Below are 20,825 nucleotides of genomic sequence, written 5' to 3'. Positions count from 1 at the left end.
GAGAGAGAGAGAGAGAGAGAGTGTGTGTGTGAAGAACGCTGATGAGATATGAAATAACCAGTAGCCAATTGAATAAGCTACCCTTTTGGATTTATATATTTGTAAATCTGACTCTCAGTGCCTCACCAACCATGAACCTCACCGCACGTCACTGCTTCAGAAGGTTAACTGCAGTCAGTCTCCAGACTTTGGGTTCTTGTTTTCACCAGAAGGTAAACTAACCACATCCATTAGACCTTCTGGTCCTTCAGAAGCTGAAGAACGACTCAGCTGTTGGAGCTTTGGGTCGACCTGTCTCTTTATGACTTTCTTTTGATTTATGTTAGCTTCAAAACACTTTTCAATTCCCCTCTAAGAGCTGATCGGAGCTGGGAGTTGATGGGTAGTTGGCTGATTAACTCCAAAGGTTACAGGTTTTCCCGGAACACCTGCCATCGGAGCCCACTGTTGCTAATAAGATTGTATTTAGCGTCCTTTTTTTGGCCCCGCCCCCTGCTCATCTTAACGCCCGCCCACCAGCCTCCGCCCCGCCCACCGCCGGCCCTTCCTCCTGCGCATGTCTCGGAGCTCCGGAGCTGAGAGCGAGCAGTCCGAGCAGCTGGTGGCCAAAGGCAGCGCAGCGGAGAGGGGGGACACCGCGGGGTGCAGTCGGCGGGGACACGGATCACTGCGACTCCGTTAAACTAAAAAAAGGTACACGTTTATTATCATTTTATGTCACTAAATGAGAAACAATTAAACCGCCTCACTTTACTTAGAGCCTTGTTTTACTCGGACTTTCTTTTATTTTTTTAATTTTAATTTTTTTTTTACGTTGGTAGCTTAGCGACTAAGTTTTTAACTATCCTCTGAAATTCTGAAAGTCTGACACAGAAACGGCCTCAGAGCAAACACAGAGCTCATTATCGCTGCAGTTTCATTCCCCAGGAAAGGACACGATGTTTCATGACACCAATTTAAACTCATTTAAGGGATATTTTGGAGAGTAAAACACCGGTGTTGTGCCCAACTTTGTCACCCGGCAGCTCCTGTGACCTTATTCTGCAGTTTGCTTTCCCATCTTATTTATTTCTGTTTTAACTCAGAAATATTCTACTACACTGGTAGCAAGTGGGAAATAATAAACTTCTCATTAATGAAATTTGAGGTTTTATTCACGTTTTAAAAGGTTTATTTAGAATATATGTCCACCCCAAACCTTTTAAATGTGTCCTTTTTTATTTACATTTTTTAAAAACGTCACCTAAAAGCTCATAGGTGTAAGGGACATATAGAAGTTATAGATGGAGGAAAAAATAAAATATAAATTCCTTGTTAACTATTTTTTTAGACATGTGAAAAGCAAAACTAAAGTCCTCAAAAGAAGAGCTTTTTTTGGAAGGTTTGCCATTCATCTGGGGCATTAAAATATTCTTCTTTGCAGTATATTCATCCTAATCAAAAAATTCAGCAGAAACCTAGAATGATTCATACGTGAAGAGACGTGTCTGCGTTATAAATTAGTATTATATTATATTTATACTGCAGATAGACGCAAAAGCGTGGATTAACTGGGTGACGTGTCTGTTCTTTGTTCATGAAATGTGCTAATGTTAGATTTTTTTTAAAAAACTGGCACAGTTACAAGTTTTTTACTTTACTGACTTGGCATTCATACCATTCCATTGTTATGTTTGTAGTATGATTGCTTAATATAAGTGGTTAATTATGAAATGTCAAATCAAAAGGTAGAATACAACGAGTATATTTACAGAAAGTGTATTGTTTTTTGTTCTTTTTAATGAAGGTTGTGCGTCAACCTTTAAAAGTCAGTTTCATAATCAGATCAGAGGTTAGACTTTTGAGGTTTAAATGATAAAATGTGTGAATTGTGTGGAAACAACATTTTTGCTTATTAAAGTCCTAGCGTTCTTTGAAGGAAGGAGTTGTGGCCATTTTGGTTAAACTTTAATATAACATTATGCATAAACTCATGCAATAATGCATTATATTAATAATAATATAATAAACCCTGGACAGAAGGACTTTATGAACATCTATATATCGATAGTTTTCAATCAGAGAGGTCTTTGAGGCCTAGTTTTTACTGTTTCTAGGACAAATGTGTAAAATTTAGCTCAGCTAAAATTAAAAAAGATAATATTTGATCAACAAGTATATAATGACTCATCTTAAACTGATAAATGCCATAACACGACTTACAGTTAGTTGAACCTTTTACTGCCAATTTAATGTTTTTTAACACATTTTCTCCATTAAAAATAAAGGAGATTAGAAACAGTCCATCCTGTATTCTTTTCAGACATGAGCTGCATAATATTGACAATAATAATCTGTTTGTTATCCCATTCGGTCATTGCAACATGAATCACTTTCCGTTAATGTTTCCCAGACTTTTTTTCAGAGTTGCTTGTGAAAGTGAGAACCTCCTAGCAACTTAAAGTAAAAAATACAAAAAAAAAACCCAACAACTAAAAAACAAAACACAGAAAGAGTCTTTTGGGGCTCAGGACTCCCTTGTCAGATGTCCAGAATGCTCTTATGGTAAATTATGGGTGTGTTGCATTTTCAAATGCTGCCAGATTTATAAAATCAGAAAAGCTTTTTGCCCAAAAAAATATGGCCTTCAGTTCGACGTGCAGACTTTCACAAACAGATATCCAGCCCTGTCTCAGAAAATATGTGAAGCAGGCGCTAAACAGAAAGCTCTGTGTTCGTGCTAGTGAACCCGTTTTTTTTTGTTTTTGAATTCCGACACGACTGTCAGAGTAATGTGTATCAGTAGGGCGGGAGGTTTGTGTGCACTGCTCAGAGGGCAGGCCCAGTCGTTACGTTTTATTAAAGTCTGAGGTCATGCTTTCTTAAATCCAGTGGCCCCAGCTGTGTCCCTTCCTTTGGTTTATCCTCTTTGGTCAGCATCACTAATTTAGGTCCTTGTTCTTCCAGTAGAGGCGGCTGTCAAGAATCAAGCCCCTCTTGTCAAGACGACACCTGGAGGCTCTGATCCACGCATTTATCGCGTCACGTCTGGATTATTGTAACTCTTTTTTGATTGGAGTTAACCAGGCCTGCCGCTCTCGTCTACAGAAAGCTGCTGCACCATTTTTAATTAGTACAAACAAACCAGAGCACATGACAACGGCTTTAGCCACCATTCACTGGCTTCCCGTTCAGTTTCAAATCCATTTTTTAAAATTATTCTAATCGTTTTTAAGTCTCTGAATAGTCTTGCCCATTCTTATTTGTCTGAGCTGCTTCACCCTTACCATCGCGTCCTCTTAGATCGTCTGACCAGATGCTTTTGACTGTCCCGAATACAAGTCCAGATCGAGCCTTTGAGTTCTGGCTCCTAAAACGTGGAATGAGTTGCTGCTGTAGGTCAGGTAGGCTCCATCTCTAGCTGTTTTTAAAAAAAAACATTTTTCTCCTTGGCTTTTAACCCAGCATGAGTTATCATCTGTCTTAATCTTTTACTTATTTAACCTGGACTGTTTTAAAATTTTCTGTAGCTCCTTTACATCATTTAAGAGCTTTTTTTAATCGTTTTATTGCAGTTCTCTTATATTGTTTTTGTACAGCACTTTGGTCAGGTGTTACGTTGTTTTTTAACTGCTTTAGAAATAAAGTGGTATGGTATAATACCTTACAATAATCATATAGTTACTGGTGTATAAAACAATAGCAAGTGAGAGTAAATTACTATAAAATATGAGTAGTCAGGATGGGAATGACACAAATCAGTTAAATTACTTGTACAAATTTTTACATTTGAAGGTTAGATAAACTCTTAATTTGAATTTTTCACAACTATATAACAAATTACAATGTCACACGTTTCAGTAAAAGCTGCTTGCTGTTTTGACTAAATAGCATAAAAAGAATTGTAGGTAAAGCCGCCTAATTCCTTTATTCATTCTTTGTGATCAGGCTCCATGCCCAGTTAAGAGTTACAGTAAGTGATGATGCATGACAGCATTCCTGTTTGTGTTCTGCTGTCATTCACTCTGAGCTGCTTTTAAAAGGTGACCTGGAAATTAATGCAAACATTTCCTTCCAAAATTGGCAACATGATACCTTGTAAGAATACCTATAACTGCATTAATGTTGCTTTTGAGTTTAAACTATACTTAATAAGAAAAAACTATAAAGATAGTACATTAAATGTTATGTTAAAACCAGCACAGAGCAGAGATCCCCAATCCTGGTCCTCGAGGGCCACTATCCTGCATGTTTTACTTGTTTCTCTGCTCCAACACACCTGATTCAGAGGTTAAATCACCTCTTCATGTTCTGCAGAAGCCTGTTAATCACCTATTGATTCAAATCAGGTGTGTTGGAGCAGAGAAACAAGTAAAACATGCAGGATGGTGGCCCTGAGGACCAGGATTGGAGACCCCTGCTTTAGATGTTTCCCCTCTTCCAACACACCTGATTAAAATTATTTAGTTACCTTATCAGGAAGCCTGTTAATAACAGTATAAATATTGTGCATTAAAGCTTCAGTAGGTAACTTTTATAAAAATGTATATTTTACTTATTTGTTAAAACTGTCACTATATTCTGACAGTAGAATATCCTTTACCCGCTTCTCCATTCCGGGTCGCGGGGAGCTGGTGTTTATCTCCAGCGGGCACTGTGAGAGAGGCGGGGGACACCCTGGACAGGTTTCCAGTCCATCACAGGGACACATAGAGACAAACAATCATTCACGCTCTCACTCACACGGTTGTAAACCCACACGAGCACAGAGAGAACATGTAAACTCCACCCAGAGAGGCCTCAGGGCAGGAAGCAAACCAGCAACCTTCTTTCTGTGAGGTGACAGCTCTAACCACTGCTCCACTGTCCCACCCTGACAGTAGAATATGTAACAGATAATCTGTGAAAAAAATAAAGCTCCTCTGGCTCCTCCCAGTGGTCATACTGCCATTTTCAGAAATACACCTCTCCTGGTCAGAAACAATCAATCAGAGCCAGGAGGGTTAGGGTTATTTTCAGGCTAAGTCAGGACTGCCTAGCTTTAAGCAAGGAAACATGTAAAACTTGTAGGTTGTTGGTTTTGTAACCACTGCAGTAACAGATCTCAAAAAACACATTGTTGTTGTCGTACTTCATCAGCATGGCAGACAAAGACAACAAAAACTGGGCAGAAGAGCCAAAGTTCCTTTGGTTTTATAAAAATTACTTGCATGCCAATCTAATATAAAAAATTCTTATTTTTCTCCTTGTCTTTTTCTTCCAGAAGGGGCCATACTCCTCCACAAAGCCCAAAAAAGGCCGATATTTTGCTCCAATACAAGCTATCGGTGATCCACAACAATGAGTACTCGCTTCAGAGTTAATTTCAACGCCTTGATTCTCCTGGTGGTCCTGCAGGGAGCAGCTGTGGTGCTGTTCTGCAACTGGTATGCCCAGCCCAGCTCCTGTGAGTCTGAGCCTTCTCAGCGGAGAGTTCACGTTTTGCTGGTCTCGTCGTGGCGATCAGGTTCCTCCTTCCTGGGTCAGGTTTTCAGCCAGCACCCGTCTGTTTTCTATCTAATGGAGCCCGCATGGCATGTGTGGACCAAAGTGGAGAAACCCGGTGCCGGGCTCCTCCGAATGGCCGTCAGGGATTTACTGCGAAGTGTGTTCCAGTGTGACTTCTCAGTAATGGATCCCTATCTACCAGAAAAGTACAACATGTCCTCCTTGTTCATGTGGACTCAAAGTCGGGCTCTGTGCTCGCCTCCGGCCTGTCCCATCACACAACGAGGTCAGTTTAGCAACGAGACTCAGTGCCTCCAGAAATGTGAGGCTCGGGGCTTGGATGTAGTGGAAGCTGCCTGTAGAACATACAGTCACGTTGTTTTAAAAGAAGTGCGGTTTTTTGAGCTGGAGTCTCTTTACCCCCTCCTGAAAGACCCCAACCTGGATCTCCGCATCATTCATCTGGTCCGGGACCCTCGGGCCGTGATGAAGTCTAGAGAGGCGTCACCCAAAGCATTTCTAAGAGATAGCGCTATAGTGTTGGAGCAGAAAAACATACCTGCAGCTGAAGTTTCGTATAAAGTGTTGCAGGAAATTTGCAAAAGCCACATACGCATCAACAAGAGGGCCATCCTGAAGCCTCCTTCGTTCCTGAAAGGCCGCTACAAAATGGTACGTTATGAAGATTTGGCACGAAACCCACTACAGGAAGTGAGTGATATTTATGAGTTTGTGGGTTTAGAAATGACCCGACAGATGGGGGAATGGATCTACAAGAAGACGCATGGAAAGGGGAAAGGCACGAAGAAAGAGGCATTTCAGATTACTTCTAGAAATGCTGCAGACGTCTCCCAGGCCTGGCGCACCGTGCTGCCGTTCAGCAAGGTCAAACGTGTTCAGGAACTGTGTAAAGGGGCCATGTCGCTGCTCGGCTACAAGACTGTTGACAGTGAAAAAGAGCAGAAGAAGCTTGACATCGATCTGCTGGTTCCAAGGGAACCGTTTCAGTTCAGCTGGGAACCAGCTAAAACAGAGCAGACTGACACCATTTAAAACATGGATCACCGATAAACATCTGCACAGACTCATCCATCTGCAATACAGACAAGAGGACACTGGCATTATGTTCTTATTTAAAGCATAGATTTATAGCAGTTAGACACTTTTACAAGAGAGAGCCCATTATTGTTGTAGGATCACAGTTTGGATTTGACACCAGCAGAAAAATCAGCTGCTGATTCTGGAAATTCACTTAACTTAACAAATAATCCGATTTGCAGGAATTACACCATTTGTGTTAGAATAAGAAATACTTTGTGCACTTTGATGATGTTTTAATATCAGCTGCAGCTTCTGTTCAGTATTGCTGTAAAATCTGACTGTGGAACAAATCCAGCTGGAGATAAAAGGAAGTTTGCAGGTTTTTATGTTGCTGAAAGAGAACAAAAGTTTTGTTGTTCTGCACTTTTTGTTTGTTTAGTTATGTAATCGAGTTAACTTGACCTTGTGACTCTTAGTTTGCTTTATGCAAATATTCTGGTGACGTGAAGTCAAAACCAAAATAACTTCAGATGCTGATGCCATGAGCTCATTTGATTATAAACCTCTGGACTGGCTTCATGCCAGTGTTGGAAGGAATGTCGATGTGAGGTGAGTGATTTTACTGAGACAGGATATTGGAGTCCTGAATCAACATCTGAGCCAGGCAGGAAACGTATTACAGCGACACAATATATCTCAAATTTATCAGTGAACACAGCAACAAAATCACAACTGCTTGGACTGCAGTAAATCATGTATTTTGAGTATTATGCATTCATGTTCTGAAGGCAAATGATGCTTTTGGTCAATCTAACGGCCTCTCACTGGCCTTGATGCCTACAAAAATATGAGTTTATCACAGTTGATATTGTTATTGAAATATTAAACAAAATCACAAGTTCTTCTAATTTGTGCAGCCTTAAACTTTATTTACATTGATACCAAAACAACAAAACCTGTGTTGTTCTTTCAGCAGCTTTCTGGGGACTTTTTTTCTAAATTTTGCATTTCTCTGTGCAATAGTTCCCCATTTTTATGTAAACATTATAACAACATAATTTGTTATCTTGTTAATTATAGTTTTTTTTTAGAACAATCAGAAATTCATGAAATTGGAAACCTGACAAGAAAACCGTGATTGGTATATTTTTAGTTTTTTTTTCCCAAATTGTTTTTCATATTTCTTTGTTGCAGCTCGGTTTGATTCAGCTCTTATAGGATGTTTTTGTTTTTATTTATGTTTTTGTACTGATTGTAATACCCGGTTTAAGGTACTTTTTTACCCCGTTGCTCAGTTCTTACTTTATAAACTCTGCAGAGCACTGATTGGTCAGAAAACTCACCTGAACACGCAGAGAAAAGGCCTCGGAGCTGAAATAGTTTCAGCAACACCGAAAAGACGTCAAACACATCTGGATTTAGTTTTCTGCAAACAATGATTAAAGTTTGTTGCCTGTTTCTGATGGGAACAGCTGATCCTGTCTGCTGTGGAAAACAAAAACTGGAAATGTTCCATGTTGTATAAACTTTAAAGTTTACACAACAGGATTTTAAACTAATGGATCCAAACGTTTAGACCTGACAGTTGTTCTGGAGTTTAGAAAAGTCCTGAAGGTGTTTATTTTAACTGTAAAACTGTAAATCCACTTCCTTGAACTTCCCTTATTTATGTTTGTTTACTCATTATTTTAACGGTGTTAAAACGAATCAGTCTGATGGAGAAAATGTTTGTGTTTTGAGTTGTTTGCCATGAAGTTAAAAACCGGACATTAATAAATGTAAATGTTCAGAGCCAGATTATAGCTGTAATTTAACTGTTGTATTTATGTAATCTGAGTATTTTATGTAAAGGTTTTGATAAATAAGGTTATTCACTGTCAGAGCATGAAGACTCAGTAGTTTCCCTCAAACATGAACTTGAACGCTTTTATTTTTATAAGCAGCAAAAGTGCCGTCATTGAAGAAAATTATATTTTAAAGAAAGTGTACGTTACACTACAGAACACTGAAGTTTACAAGAAGTTTACTTTGTGCCACTAAAAATCAAGTTGATGATTTCATCTTTAGGCAAAAAAAGCGAAGTATACAAGCTGATGGAGAATTTAAGGGTTTAAAATGATATTTTTTCAGGAAGTGGAGACGGTAAAGAAACAGATGTTCCTCCAAATGAAGCAGCTGCTGGCTGAATAATTTACTAACAAGCTGTTTTGTTTGCCTTTTTGAAGATGTTTAATATGCTTTCTTTTAGCATCTTTATTTTCTAGTTAATGTTTCTCTGGTTTTACTGAATCCTGGTTGTTTTCTGTTCTTTTTGGTTTTATTGAGTCACAAATCTTGTGCTTCTTGTCATTATCGCCCGCTGCCATGAAAGGTAGCATGTGTGTTTTACTTTGTCTGTTAGCAAAATATCTCACGAACCATTAAATTGTGGGAAAGATTTTGATGAAACTCTAAGAAAATAATGATTAGATGTTTGCCAAATGCTGATTAAGTCAAACTGATTTGAGATGAATGCTACAATTAAAAGACCTTAGCAAACACAAAGATGGCTTTAGCTCGGTCAGTTTTACAAAAAAAGAGCTTAAAGTTGGTGTGGTAGAAGCTGAGAGTCAGTATTTTGTAAAGTTTTCTTTAATTTATGTCTTTAAATGATCTTTTTTGTGAAGCGATGGACTTTCCAAACTAAAACGTTGTGAATCTTTTCTAACCAAGGCTCTGGTCCAGGAGCCTCTTCGTCTGGTACAAACATGGAACCCATTTATGTTCTGTTTTTTTATTTGAACAGTTTGGGATTATATTTTGTTAATATACTGTATAGTGCTTTAATGTATATTTTGTTAATCTAAATACAGTCAAAAAGCTGAACTGTTTCTGATGCATCCTGTCTTTAGTTTTTCTGTCTCCTTGAATTTTTATTTTTGCATTCTGGAAACAAGATGGATGTAAAAACTGCAGACCTTCGTGCACCAATAGACTGTGAGATTTACATCGAACAACCAGAGGGTTATTTGGTGGAATCAAACATTAATGAAAGGTTAGTGTATAAACTGAAGAAGACGCTGTATGGATGAAGAAACTGGAATAAGATGCTGCATGAACGTCTGACTGAGAACCATTTCGTACAAAAATCTGCAGAGCTTAGTGTTTACACATTACATGATTATGATGATATGTGTTAAAGCTGTAATCATTTCTGCAAGAAAACCGTGAAGGAGATGCTCAGCTAAATTCAAGGTCTTGGCTGGGTTTTACCAAGGTGTTTTCAAGGTTTGGAAAGTGCTTGATTTCTGTATAAAGTCCTTTAAAGTGCTTGATATTCTTAACCGCACAGTTTTTGCAACAAAGAGCACTCTGAAAGTTAAATTAAAAATCTTAATTTTATATTTTTATGTTAAAGGCACAAAACACTTTGCCTTTGATGAAGTCTCAAAGCCTTGCAGCTGCTCAGAGTTAATTGAATTTGGAGGATTTTTTGTTAAATTACTGTTTGTTCTCAGACCAGCCAGGTGTAGAGAGTGTTTGTGAGAAACATTTCAAAACATAACATTTTAGAAGACATTATAAATAACAGAAATTAACAATTTTGTTTGATTGTGATATCTCCAAAGTGTGGTGCTGGAAAAGTTTGAAAATTGACCTTGAAAATGCTTGAAAAGTGCTTGAATTTTACACCTGGAGAAGTGTACAAACCCTGACTTGGGAAAACCGAGACGCTTCCTTGGAATCGATTCCGACCAGGAGCATCATTGTGTGAAAACGGCACAAAGGAGAAATGTGGAAAACAAATTATTTGAGAGGGTTTAACATGACTGCAAACCAAGAACGCCACCATGTGAACAAAAACTAAACTGCACGGGTGAGGCAGAGAAAATGACGAATGGAGGCGACTGGAAGCCTGGTTTATCTGACTTCCTGTACAGGATCAGATTTGAGTTTTGTAATTAACTTAATTGTACTTTGCTGAGCCAACTGAAGAACATCGGTCGACTGTGAAGCATAGTTTGAAGTATCTTAAGGGAACAATTGATAAAGAGCTAACCTACAGAAAATGTGACAAGGAAAAACTTGGGATTTATATTTAACGTGATGCAGATAAACAGGACAGAAGAAAGACGACTGACTACTGTGTGAAAATGGATATTTGATATCCTGGAAAACCAGAAAGCAGCCTACTGGAGCACCTGTGAGGCTCATAATATAGCATCAGCTGCTACCACACAAGAGTGTTTGTGTCTCGTGCAGCTCGATGGTTTTGATGAGGTGTAAATATACACATCCCAGAATTTACAAAGATAATCAGGGTGCAATAGCTTTGGCAAAGAGTCCTGTAAATTGACAGATAGAAACATAAAGTATAACTTTGTGAGGAGAAACGTGTTAAGGTGGTGCCTGACGAACCCAGAACACAGATTTATGTGAGATAAAATTAAACTGATTTCTTAACAAAAAGGAAAACAAAAGGCTGACGGGGCAGCAAAACCAAACAACAACAACAACGTACAGAAAAGACGTGGCGTGGAAAAACACAGAGATGCGGACAACCAGGAAGAACGAATCAAACGAGACCAGTTGTATAGAACTGAGAAGGAAATGAGTTACAGCTGAGGAGATGACGAGCAACAGGTGAGGTGGGCGTGGCAGGCAGACTGGAGGATTACAGAGCCGAGGGCAGGTAAACAGAGACGCAGGAGCAACAAAGAACAAGTCATGAATCAAGAACACAAAGCACCAAGGAGCAAAACTAAACAATATATACACTGACACAAAAACACAAACAGAAAAATAACAGACAAACTCAAAATGTGAAGAAGAACTACTGTCCAACAGAACAGATGGTTGCAGCTGTGATGACAAAACCTGCATCAAAGTTTAAGTTGATAAAGTTTTCAAAGCGTATGTTTGGAGTGTAAAGATGTTTATAAAAAAATTGTTGTGCGTGAAAACAGTGTGTGTGCAGGTATTAACGTGTTTTAATTCTGTTTTAGCATAAATAACTTGATTCCAGCAAGCAGCACGTTCCACGTTTTACATATTTCCACAGCATTTCGTTCACTTCAGCGATTCACCGTTGAATCTTCTGTGTGAACGCCCAGACCTGCCACTTAAATAGCAGCTTCTTCTTCTTTTTTTTATCTTAGGTGTTCCTATTTCAGGGGACAAAACAACAAGTCCTCCTCCATCTAACTCTGTCCTCTGTCCTCCATGTCCTCTCTAACTACATCCATATGTCTCCTCTTTGTCTTTAACATCCTTCTGTCCCTCCTCTGCACATGTCCAAACCGTCTCAGTCTGTCCTCTCTAACTTTATCTCCCAGTCCTTCAACCTGTGCTGGACCTCTGATGTCCTCATTCCTAATCCTGTCCTTCCTCGTCCCTCCCAAGGAGAACCTCAACATCTTCAGCTCTGACACTTCCTGTTCAAACTGTACAGCTGGACACCTCACGGATCAAAGATGATGCCTGTTGATTTCAAGGTTCATGGGGTCAAAGGTCACAGGTAACCCCTTAATTAAAAGCTTGTCCCTGCTCCTACATGTGACCCTTTAGTTTCCTCCACCGAGGAGGTTGTGTTTCCGGTTATTTGTCTGTCTGTCAGCAAAGATCAGGTAAAAACTAATGAACAGATCTGGATGAAATGTTCAGGAAATGTTGGAGTTGTCATAAAAAAAACAGTGGATTAAATTTTGGTGCTGACCCTGAATGCGATCGGTATCACACCGTTTTTTAATCACGCTGTGGCCTCGGCGGAAGTTTGCGCTCTCCGAGTGCTTCTAGTCTGTTTAAGAATCCATTTGTGAGTTTGAAATTAGAAGATGAATTATCAGCCAGCAGCTTGGAGCAGACAGACTGGGGAGATATACACCAGGACATTTTCTCCAATTGTATCTATCTCCACTCAGATCGCCTACAGGTGGGTCTTTTTGAACTTATTTTGTGGCTTCTGAATGAAATGGTTGGAGCTTAAAAGCAAAGTAGTGATTAAATATGCACACCACCTCTTCAGTTTTATATACTTATTAATTATTTCACATTTAACTTTGTTAATTTGAAGTATTATTGCAGAATTATTGCTTCCAATCCAATCCAATCCAATCCAATCCAATCCAATCCAATCCAATCCAGTCTACCTGTTTGTCTGTTTTATTATTCGCAGGTAAAATAAATAATACTCCTGTTTGGGAAGATGTGGGTCCGACTCTCTGGTTTAATTATCAGAACCGACTGTTTTCACGAGACAGAACCTGGACCTGCTGGATGGAGAAAAAACTTTATGCACGAAAAAAAGCAACAAAATGAATATTAACCTTTATGTTCTTCATATAAAATGTAAAGCAAGCTGTAAACTTTGTGTTGTCAGTAAATCAGAAAATGTGATTAGAGGCTTGAAGATCCAGTCTGAAAGTATTTATAGTCTTAACAGAATCATAAGCAAAGCATGACTCGGCAGATCGGTGTGCTTATATTGATCAGACGGTAGTTTCCTACAACTACAGGCTGCTCAGCTGCTGACGGACGACAGCCAGACACCACCCAAAAATCTTAAAGGTGTGAATTTATTATTATTACTATTATTGTTTTTGTTGTTGTTTACCAAATTACTGAATTTAGTTTGGGTGTGTATCCAGATTTAATCACACGTAGATTCTGTGGCTCGATTAATATTTTCAGTCACAGTAAAGTTATTTATCCGTCAGGCTTTGCTTTGACTGAGAAATATCTTTTCATAAATAATGTGAATAAAGTAGCTGAAAACCCAAAACCAAGACACGGATGAAATATTTAGGTTGGTTCAAAAGTGTGGTGAAATATTGTCTTTATTTTTATAATAAAAGCTCGAACACACACGGCAAAAGTATTAGAATTTACACAAGGTTGGAAAAAAATGGACAAAATGTTTGAATTTGTTTGAACAAATCACACATTCTGAGCTCCAAAGAATGTGTTGAATGAATAAATAATCAGTTTTTGTGAATAAATACCTCTAAGAATACCAAAAACAAACAGAAGAATGTTTTAATGATGGTAAATTATTATTTAAAATCTATAGTTTTCCACTGAAACTGAGATAAAACAAGAACAGAAGCATTGTGAGCACATTAACTCATTAACTCAGCTAAACTTAACGAGTTAATGTGCAGTTATCAATATCAATAACCCAGACAGTTTCACAGAGTTTGAGCATCATCCTCAGCAAACACTCCAGCTGTATTATATGAGATCATGCATTTATAAGGTTTGACCAAATTGGCTAAAACTCTGTCTGTTCTCATCATAAGATGACTTTAGTATAAAACTCTGACATAAAAAAACTGCAGAATCCTGGGCCTTTGATTTATTTATTTCACTGGTACAGAATAGAACAAAATATTCCAGTTAAAGGTGCAAGTTATATTTGCTTTTTTAAATAAAACAAAACCTTATATAGTAGAAATGTCTTGGTTCTAAACCACCCGACTTCTGTTCAAACCTCACTAGAAAAAAGTAGAGTATTAGATTATGAAAAATGGAAAACGGTAAGTAGTCACCAGCTGAAATCTTTTATAATACAATAATTTAAATAAGTTTCATTTTAAAAACTGCAGCAGCTCAGTTCTTCTTGTTGTTTAAGATCATCCACAACTTTACACAGAACAAAATATCAGGAGTGTGAATTTACTTTTTAAAATAATACCCATGTTTTAAGCATTTACATTTAATAAATGTCGTATTTTGGAATGTGGTTTGGTTTGGAAAACAATGCCGAGTATTGTAACATCGTCACACCCACCATAAATAAATATTTCTTCAGTCACTTCTGGAAACAATGATCTCATCACTTTTGTTGATTCATGACTCATCAGAATTTTGTTAAGTTAAGATAAGATAAAGAGGCAGGTGTTGAGATAAAAATAAAGCAGTTTGTTCTGTTTGGGTTTCGTGACCGAACAGTCCTGTTTGCATGTTTTAGAACACGTTAAAAAAAGAGGAGTTAAAGCTCTTCATCCACTCTTTTATTCAGATAATTAAATGTTATCTTTCTCTCATTACCAGCAGGCTGTACAGGAACTCTTTTTAGTTTTAGCCTCTTCAATAACGTGTGTAAAAGAGAGACTGAATGACAGAGAGGAAGAACTTGTGATGAAGTTGGTTTGAGTCTGAGCTTGTTTACTAATCACAACATATTATTTGGGATTTTTGCAGCCAGAACCTTACGTGCAGTTCAGTTTATTTATGTTAACAACAAAAGCAACCTCTGTACAAAAGAAAGAAATCCAATTCAGATCTGGATTCAAATCCAATTAGAGTCAAATCATTCTCGTTATAATAAAATACATTCACAGCCAGTACATGAGAAATGATCAGTTATAGAAAGTTATCTGTCTAAGGAAGCCAGCAGGTTGTGTCACAATTCTCCATCCTGAGCAGCACGGAGGAGACAGCGGAAAGAAACGACTTCCTTTTAACAGCAAGAAAACTCCATCAGAACCAGAACCAGAACCAGGCTCAGGATGGGCAGCCATCTGCCTCCACCAGCCGGGGATTCAGAGGAAAGAGACTCAGACGAACAGAAGGATTGGTCCAGGTCTGGTTTCTATGGGAAGAAAAACATATTAATGACAGAAATAATTACAAATACAAACACGGAGAGCAGAGAATAAAGACAGCAGCAGAGTGAGGACATGAGGTCAGTTTGTCCTCCAGCAGTCTGAGCCTATAGCAGCAGAACTAAAGGATACCTCAGGAAATCCAACTCTAACTATAGGATTTATCAAGAAGGAAAGCCTGAAGCCTAGTTTTAAAAGTAGACAGAAACTGGAAGTTGGAGCCTGAGAACTGAAAACTCTGCCTCCTGTTTTAGAAACTCTAGGAACCACAAGAAACCTGCAGTGCTCTGTTTGGAAAATATGGAACAATAAGATCTTTAAAATAAGATGGAGCTGGTTGTGGGTGTGAGAAGATTTAAATTTTATTCTGAATTTGACAGGGAATCAATGGAGAGAAGCTAAAACTGTCCTGGATTAGAATAATTACTAGTTTATCACTGAATCACACAAGGAACAACAATAAAACACTCATTACCGTCAAATTTAAATCAAAATGATATTTTTCTGCTTCACATTTTCTTCTTTAATATATGGAAAATGTGGACGACTGTCCGTCTTTTGGACTCTTGTTTTCGTGCTGCTTCAGATGAAATAAATCTGAATTATTCATTATTTAGTTACCAACTCCTTCCTTTTAGGCAGATTCACCAGCAGAAGAGAGATCAGAGTTTATCATCAACAGATTGGATGGTTTTCATCCATTTGTTCAAAAATTAGCAAATATCTGTCCGTGTACTTTATTCACCACTTTGTTTTTGTTTAATTTTGTTTTCTAGATATTAAATGTCTGCGTATTTTATTTAGACTTTTTAGTCAAAAACAAACAATAAACAAAAGCTGTGCTCTATATTCTACATTTGATTTATACTGCTCTAAAAATCAGTGTTTTTTGAATTATTTAATCATTAATAAATCATTTTATTGGAATGTAAGACCACTGTTGTGAGCTTTAAAGTTAAATTTGTCTGTATAAAATAATATTCGTACCAAATCCATCGTTTTGTTTGGATTTGGTCAGGGATGAATTTTTGCAACATGACATTTGGAAGTTGTTTATTTCATGTTTTTTCAGCCTGAAGAAGACAACTTGTCTGCCAACTGCAGCAGGTATTTCAAGATCTGTTGCACGATTTAAACAAGTCACGCATGTTTGTATCATAAACAAATGTAGACAAAGGGCAGAGAACGTGTTATTTGGCGACATTTTCATATCTTTGACTTCATCAGGCAGTTGGAGGTAAAGTGAGTCAGTCTTTTGGTATGTTATTATAACTTTGCATTTCCAGACTTCCCTCTATAAGAGGAGCTAAACACCAAACAGCTGAAGAGACAACCAGGACAGCGATGGCCAGCAGAGGACACCAAGAAGCAGAGGAAGGAGTCTCCATATGGCTTCATATGTAATTTATCCTAACATTAAATAGAAGCATTCAAACCTAACACAGAATCATGAAGTCTTATAAAGTTGCCCTGCCTTTGTTGAATCTGAGGGTGTAAATAAACCATCCATCTATTTTCTTTACCCATTTGTTCCTGTTGAGGGTCGTGAGGAGCTGGTCCTTATCTTCAGCGTCAACATGAAGGAACAAGTAGTGCGTAAATGGCACAGATGAACAAAAAATATACATGCATGTATTATGTTTATAAACTAGGATTACCTGGGCTGAAGAATAGGAGCCGACTGATTGGCCTGTTGTTTTAAAATCACTCGATGAGCAGAAAGAAATCATTGTTTTGTAATTTATCGGGTTTTCTGCTCACAAAACACGAGTTTCGGGGGAAAATAATTACTAGAGCGCGTGCCAAAGCTGGCAGGATATTTTTAAAAAGGCATCTGCCAGCGAAGACGAACCCGCAGAAAGATGCTCACTGAGCCATCCACCACGTGACGGAGAGGAGGACGAGGCGCGGCCCGCGCGCAGGTGGATGCTGCGTCAGCCGGAGAGGAGCGGAGGAGAAGGGAGGAGAAGGGAGGAGAACACGGGAGAGAGGAGCAGGGGGTAGACGAGCAGCCAGAGACCCGGGCCGCTGGGGCAACAACATCAACGAGGTGCGTGCGTTCTGGGCCAGAATGGGTCCGGTTTTGTGCCAACAGCTGATCGCAGCCTGTTTGGGTTTTTCTCTTCACGTGACTCGATGTTTCTGCTCGGAATCAAATATTATTGCCCTAAACGAAGTTTAACTGTCTGCACCAAAATCAGCGGCGTAAAAAGTGGTTATGTGGTATTAGAGGGGGCGTCAAAGCGATGCAGGAGAAATATTTCTGGTCGACATTTCTGTATTTAACAGCTGTTTGTACATGATCAGTAACAGAGGCACTGATAGGCGCCCATTAAAATTGTGCTTTCATCTGATGACAGGGAGCTAAAGGTGGAGAGGCAGAAATGTACCTGTACTGTGAGTCAATCAATAAATTACTTTCGTTTTTTTTGCATTGATTCTGTTGACTTTGTTTGTCTGGTTTGATGACAAGAAAACATGCAGGCTGGTCTAAAATAACTCATCTAAACCAATGATTTCTCACTCCGCTCCGTGTCTTTTTTCATGCAGAAAAGACTCTTCTTCACAAAGGACATTAAAAAGGCAGATATTCTCCAGCAGAGGTCCACAGACATGAAGAACGTTCATCTCAAAGTTCTGATTTCCGTGGCAGTCCTGCAGGGAACAGCAGTTCTTCTGTTCTGCTGCTGGCACACTCAGCTTCCCCACAACTTCTCCGCCAACGAAGGAAAAGTTCATGTTTTGCTGCTCTCGTCGTGGCGATCAGGTTCCTCCTTCCTGGGTCAGGTTTTCAGCCAGCACCCGTCAGTTTTCTATCTAATGGAGCCCGCCTGGCATGTGTGGACCAAAGTGCAGAAACCCGGTGCCAAGCTTCTCCGAATGGCTGTGAGAGATTTACTAAGAAGTGTGTTCCAGTGTGACTTCTCAGTAATGGATTCTTATCTGCCAGAAAACCATCGTGCATCATCTTTGTTTATGTGGACTGAAAGCCGAGCTCTGTGCTCGCCTCCAGCCTGCTCCATCACAGCGAGGAACGAGACTCAGTGCCTTCAGAAATGTGACGTTAAGGGTTTGCTGAAGGTGGAAAAGGCCTGTCGGACATACAGTCATGTTGTTTTAAAAGAAGTGCGATTTTTTGAGCTGAAATCCCTTTACCCCCTTCTGCAAGACCCCAACCTGGATCTCCGCATCGTTCATCTGGTCCGCGACCCTCGGGGCGTGTTCAGGTCTAGAGAGGAGTCAGCCAAATCATTTATCTTAGATAACACTATAGTCTTGGAGAAGAGAAACATACCTGCAGCTGAAGTTCAGTATCAAGTGTTGCAGGAAATTTGCCGAAGCCACGTACGCATCAGTGAGACGGCCATCGTGAAACCTCCTCCGTTTCTTGAAGGCCGCTACAAAATGGTTCGCTATGAAGACGTGGCTCGCAACCCGCTAAAGGAAGTCAGCGATATTTATCAGTTTGTAGGTTTAGAGATGACCAAACAGATGGAGGAATGGATCTACAAGAAGACTCATGGAAAGGGGAAAGGCACTGTGGCACAGGCTTTCCAAGTTATCCCTAGAAATGCTACCCAGGTGTCCGAGGCCTGGCGCACCATGCTGCCACACAGCAAGGTCAAACGTGTTCAAGAAGTTTGTGGAGAGGCCATGGAGCTGCTCGGGTACAGGAGCGTTCACAGTGAAGAGGAGCAGAAAGCATTCAACACCGATCTGCTGCTTCCAAGGGAACTGTAACAGCTAAAATCCAGCACACGAATAGTTAAACCATGAACGACTCAGGGTCGTCCTCCAGTGTTGGTGGAGGCTTTCAGAATGAACTTCGTTTTGAGTAAAAATAAAAACCATAAATAATACTGAGAAAAGGCTTTAAGCTCCAGAGAAAAGTAAGTTTTGCAGCAAAAATGTTTTCTTTTTATCAAAGCGTTGAATAGATGGTTTACTGAAGAGAAAGTGACTCATTTATGCACCACCAGAGTGAGGCGTAGTTTATGTTGTTTCATCTCTGCAGGTCTATAAAACAACTAAAAGCTATCTTTTAATGCTTTACCTGCAGCAGAAGACAACTCCAAACTAAGATGGTGGTGAACAGAAAATATTTTAATATCTAAACTTTTATCTTAATGAAGAATTGTTTAAAACTGTGTTTGTTTTTTTAAGTCAACACCAATTTTCTTCATTGTAAAACATCTATAACAGTACTTTTTTAAACCCACGTCTTATTTCCTGTTTTTATTTTAAGGTTTTAAGAAGACTAACTTTGATTCTGATAAAAACACGTGGTTTTGTTTGGATTCATTGCCAGGTATAAACACTGATAACGAAGACGACGGCTTTTCTCAGAACAGGATCCGTATTTTGATTTCACCGGTTGAACCTGTTTTATGTTGAAGTGACAAAGAACTATTTTCCATAAGAAATGTGAGCTAGATTTTTTTTTTTGTCAAATGCAGACCTGATGTGAGGTTTTGTGGCTGCTGCTGGTTTCACTTTTATAAAAGCCAACAGCCAACAACATCCGCCTGCAGCGACGCTTACTGATCCACTTGTTTTCAGCCTGCAGACTCTATAATCCGATTTATTTTTTTTATGTCAAAGCACCTCTTAGACCTTCGCCTGATGAAAATTAAACTCCAGTTAATGTGGATGATGCCAAAAGTGACAGAAAATAAGTTGTCAGGAGCTCAGCATGAGTCAAACCTTGGCCAAACTTCTCTAATTACAGGAAGTACATAAATATATAAGATATTTATGATCTGGAACAGATGCATTTATTGCAGTTATTCGTCATAATAATAATTATAAGTGATGCCAATTGAGAAACTTGACTGAATTCCCTTTCTTCACTCCTTCAATGGACTTGTTTAACAGTATAAAAGTAAAACCACCACCAAAAAGAAGAGCAATACATCGGCAGCATGACTGAAGCAACATCTGTTTGGATTTTATCAAACCTTTTTCAACAAATCTGCAGCCAGATGTTGTCGTCTCATCGTTTGATCAGCACGTTTTTAAGAGTCACAGTGGAGCTTCGTCTCCGAAACAAGAACTGAAACATTTTTTGCTCAATTTATATTTTGTTTTCACATTGATTCGTTTTCTCAAAAACTGCTTCTTCAGCAGTCGTTTAAATCCCCGGCTGGTGAGTTCATTTTAAAATCAAGGTCAAAATTCAACGTGCATAAATAAAGTATTCAATCTGACCATGCAATCTGCGAGTAATTGATCCAGTTATATCTTTAAAATTATTGAATCAGTATCAGTCTTTGATTTTTTTTCTGTCCTTTTTGTGAAAACTGTGATTATTTGTATATTGACATGTTTTTGGGATTTTTCTGTGTTTGAGGAATAAATAAATTAAATTTGTTGTGGGTCAGTGTAATCGCCTCAGGATTGCACCGGGTGAAGATATCACTTTAAAAATAAAAGAACATTTTCTTCCAATTTTACTCTAAAACTGTACAAAAATAAAAGTTTTAAACTAGAAGACCTTCCTCTCGTTAGATAACTGTTAAATGTTTGTTGCTACCACAGACAAGTATTAAAATACATGTCTATGAGTACACCAGCCTCAGTATTATATACATCTGTATAAGTACTACACCGGCCACAGTATTATAATACATACAGGACCAGAGGAAGCAGGGCGCTGTCTCTGGAGGAGGTGCTGAAGTCTTATGAGAACCAGCAGTGACAACAATTTAAAAATATAAAAACAGTCCAAAAGTA

At 38.8% G+C, this 20,825-nt stretch overlaps 1 protein-coding gene and 1 long non-coding RNA gene across 4 annotated transcripts; both read left to right on the top strand.

Annotated features, from left to right (window-relative positions):
* The first annotated feature begins 543 nt into the window (after positions 1–543).
* Positions 544–20,473, top strand: LOC108246567 (carbohydrate sulfotransferase 6-like). Of its 3 annotated transcripts, XM_025010103.2 has the most exons (3): positions 544–693; positions 5,243–5,500; positions 17,875–20,473. In XM_025010103.2, the coding sequence occupies exons 2-3, from the start codon at positions 5,320–5,322 to the stop codon at positions 18,831–18,833; spliced, it is 1,140 nt and encodes a 379-aa protein (XP_024865871.1). In that variant the 5' UTR covers positions 544–693; positions 5,243–5,319; the 3' UTR covers positions 18,834–20,473. The 3 variants fall into 3 exon arrangements, with proteins under 3 accessions (XP_024865871.1, XP_017289676.1, XP_037834134.1); XM_017434187.3 differs by lacking the exon at positions 17,875–20,473 and having other exon boundaries at positions 5,243–9,377; XM_037978206.1 differs by lacking the exons at positions 544–693; positions 17,875–20,473 and adding an exon at positions 3,283–3,383 and having other exon boundaries at positions 5,243–9,377.
* LOC119617448 lies at positions 16,299–17,868 on the top strand. Its single transcript, XR_005233707.1, has 3 exons — positions 16,299–17,142; positions 17,453–17,489; positions 17,643–17,868. It is a non-coding gene; the product is annotated as an uncharacterized LOC119617448 (long non-coding RNA).
* Positions 20,474–20,825: the final 352 nt, after the last annotated feature.

Source organism: Kryptolebias marmoratus, linkage group LG11 (assembly GCF_001649575.2).
Source record: "Kryptolebias marmoratus isolate JLee-2015 linkage group LG11, ASM164957v2, whole genome shotgun sequence".
NCBI lineage: Eukaryota > Metazoa > Chordata > Actinopteri > Cyprinodontiformes > Rivulidae > Kryptolebias > Kryptolebias marmoratus.
The sequence above is the reverse complement of the archived record's forward strand: the minus strand, read 5'-3'. Positions and strand labels throughout refer to the sequence as shown.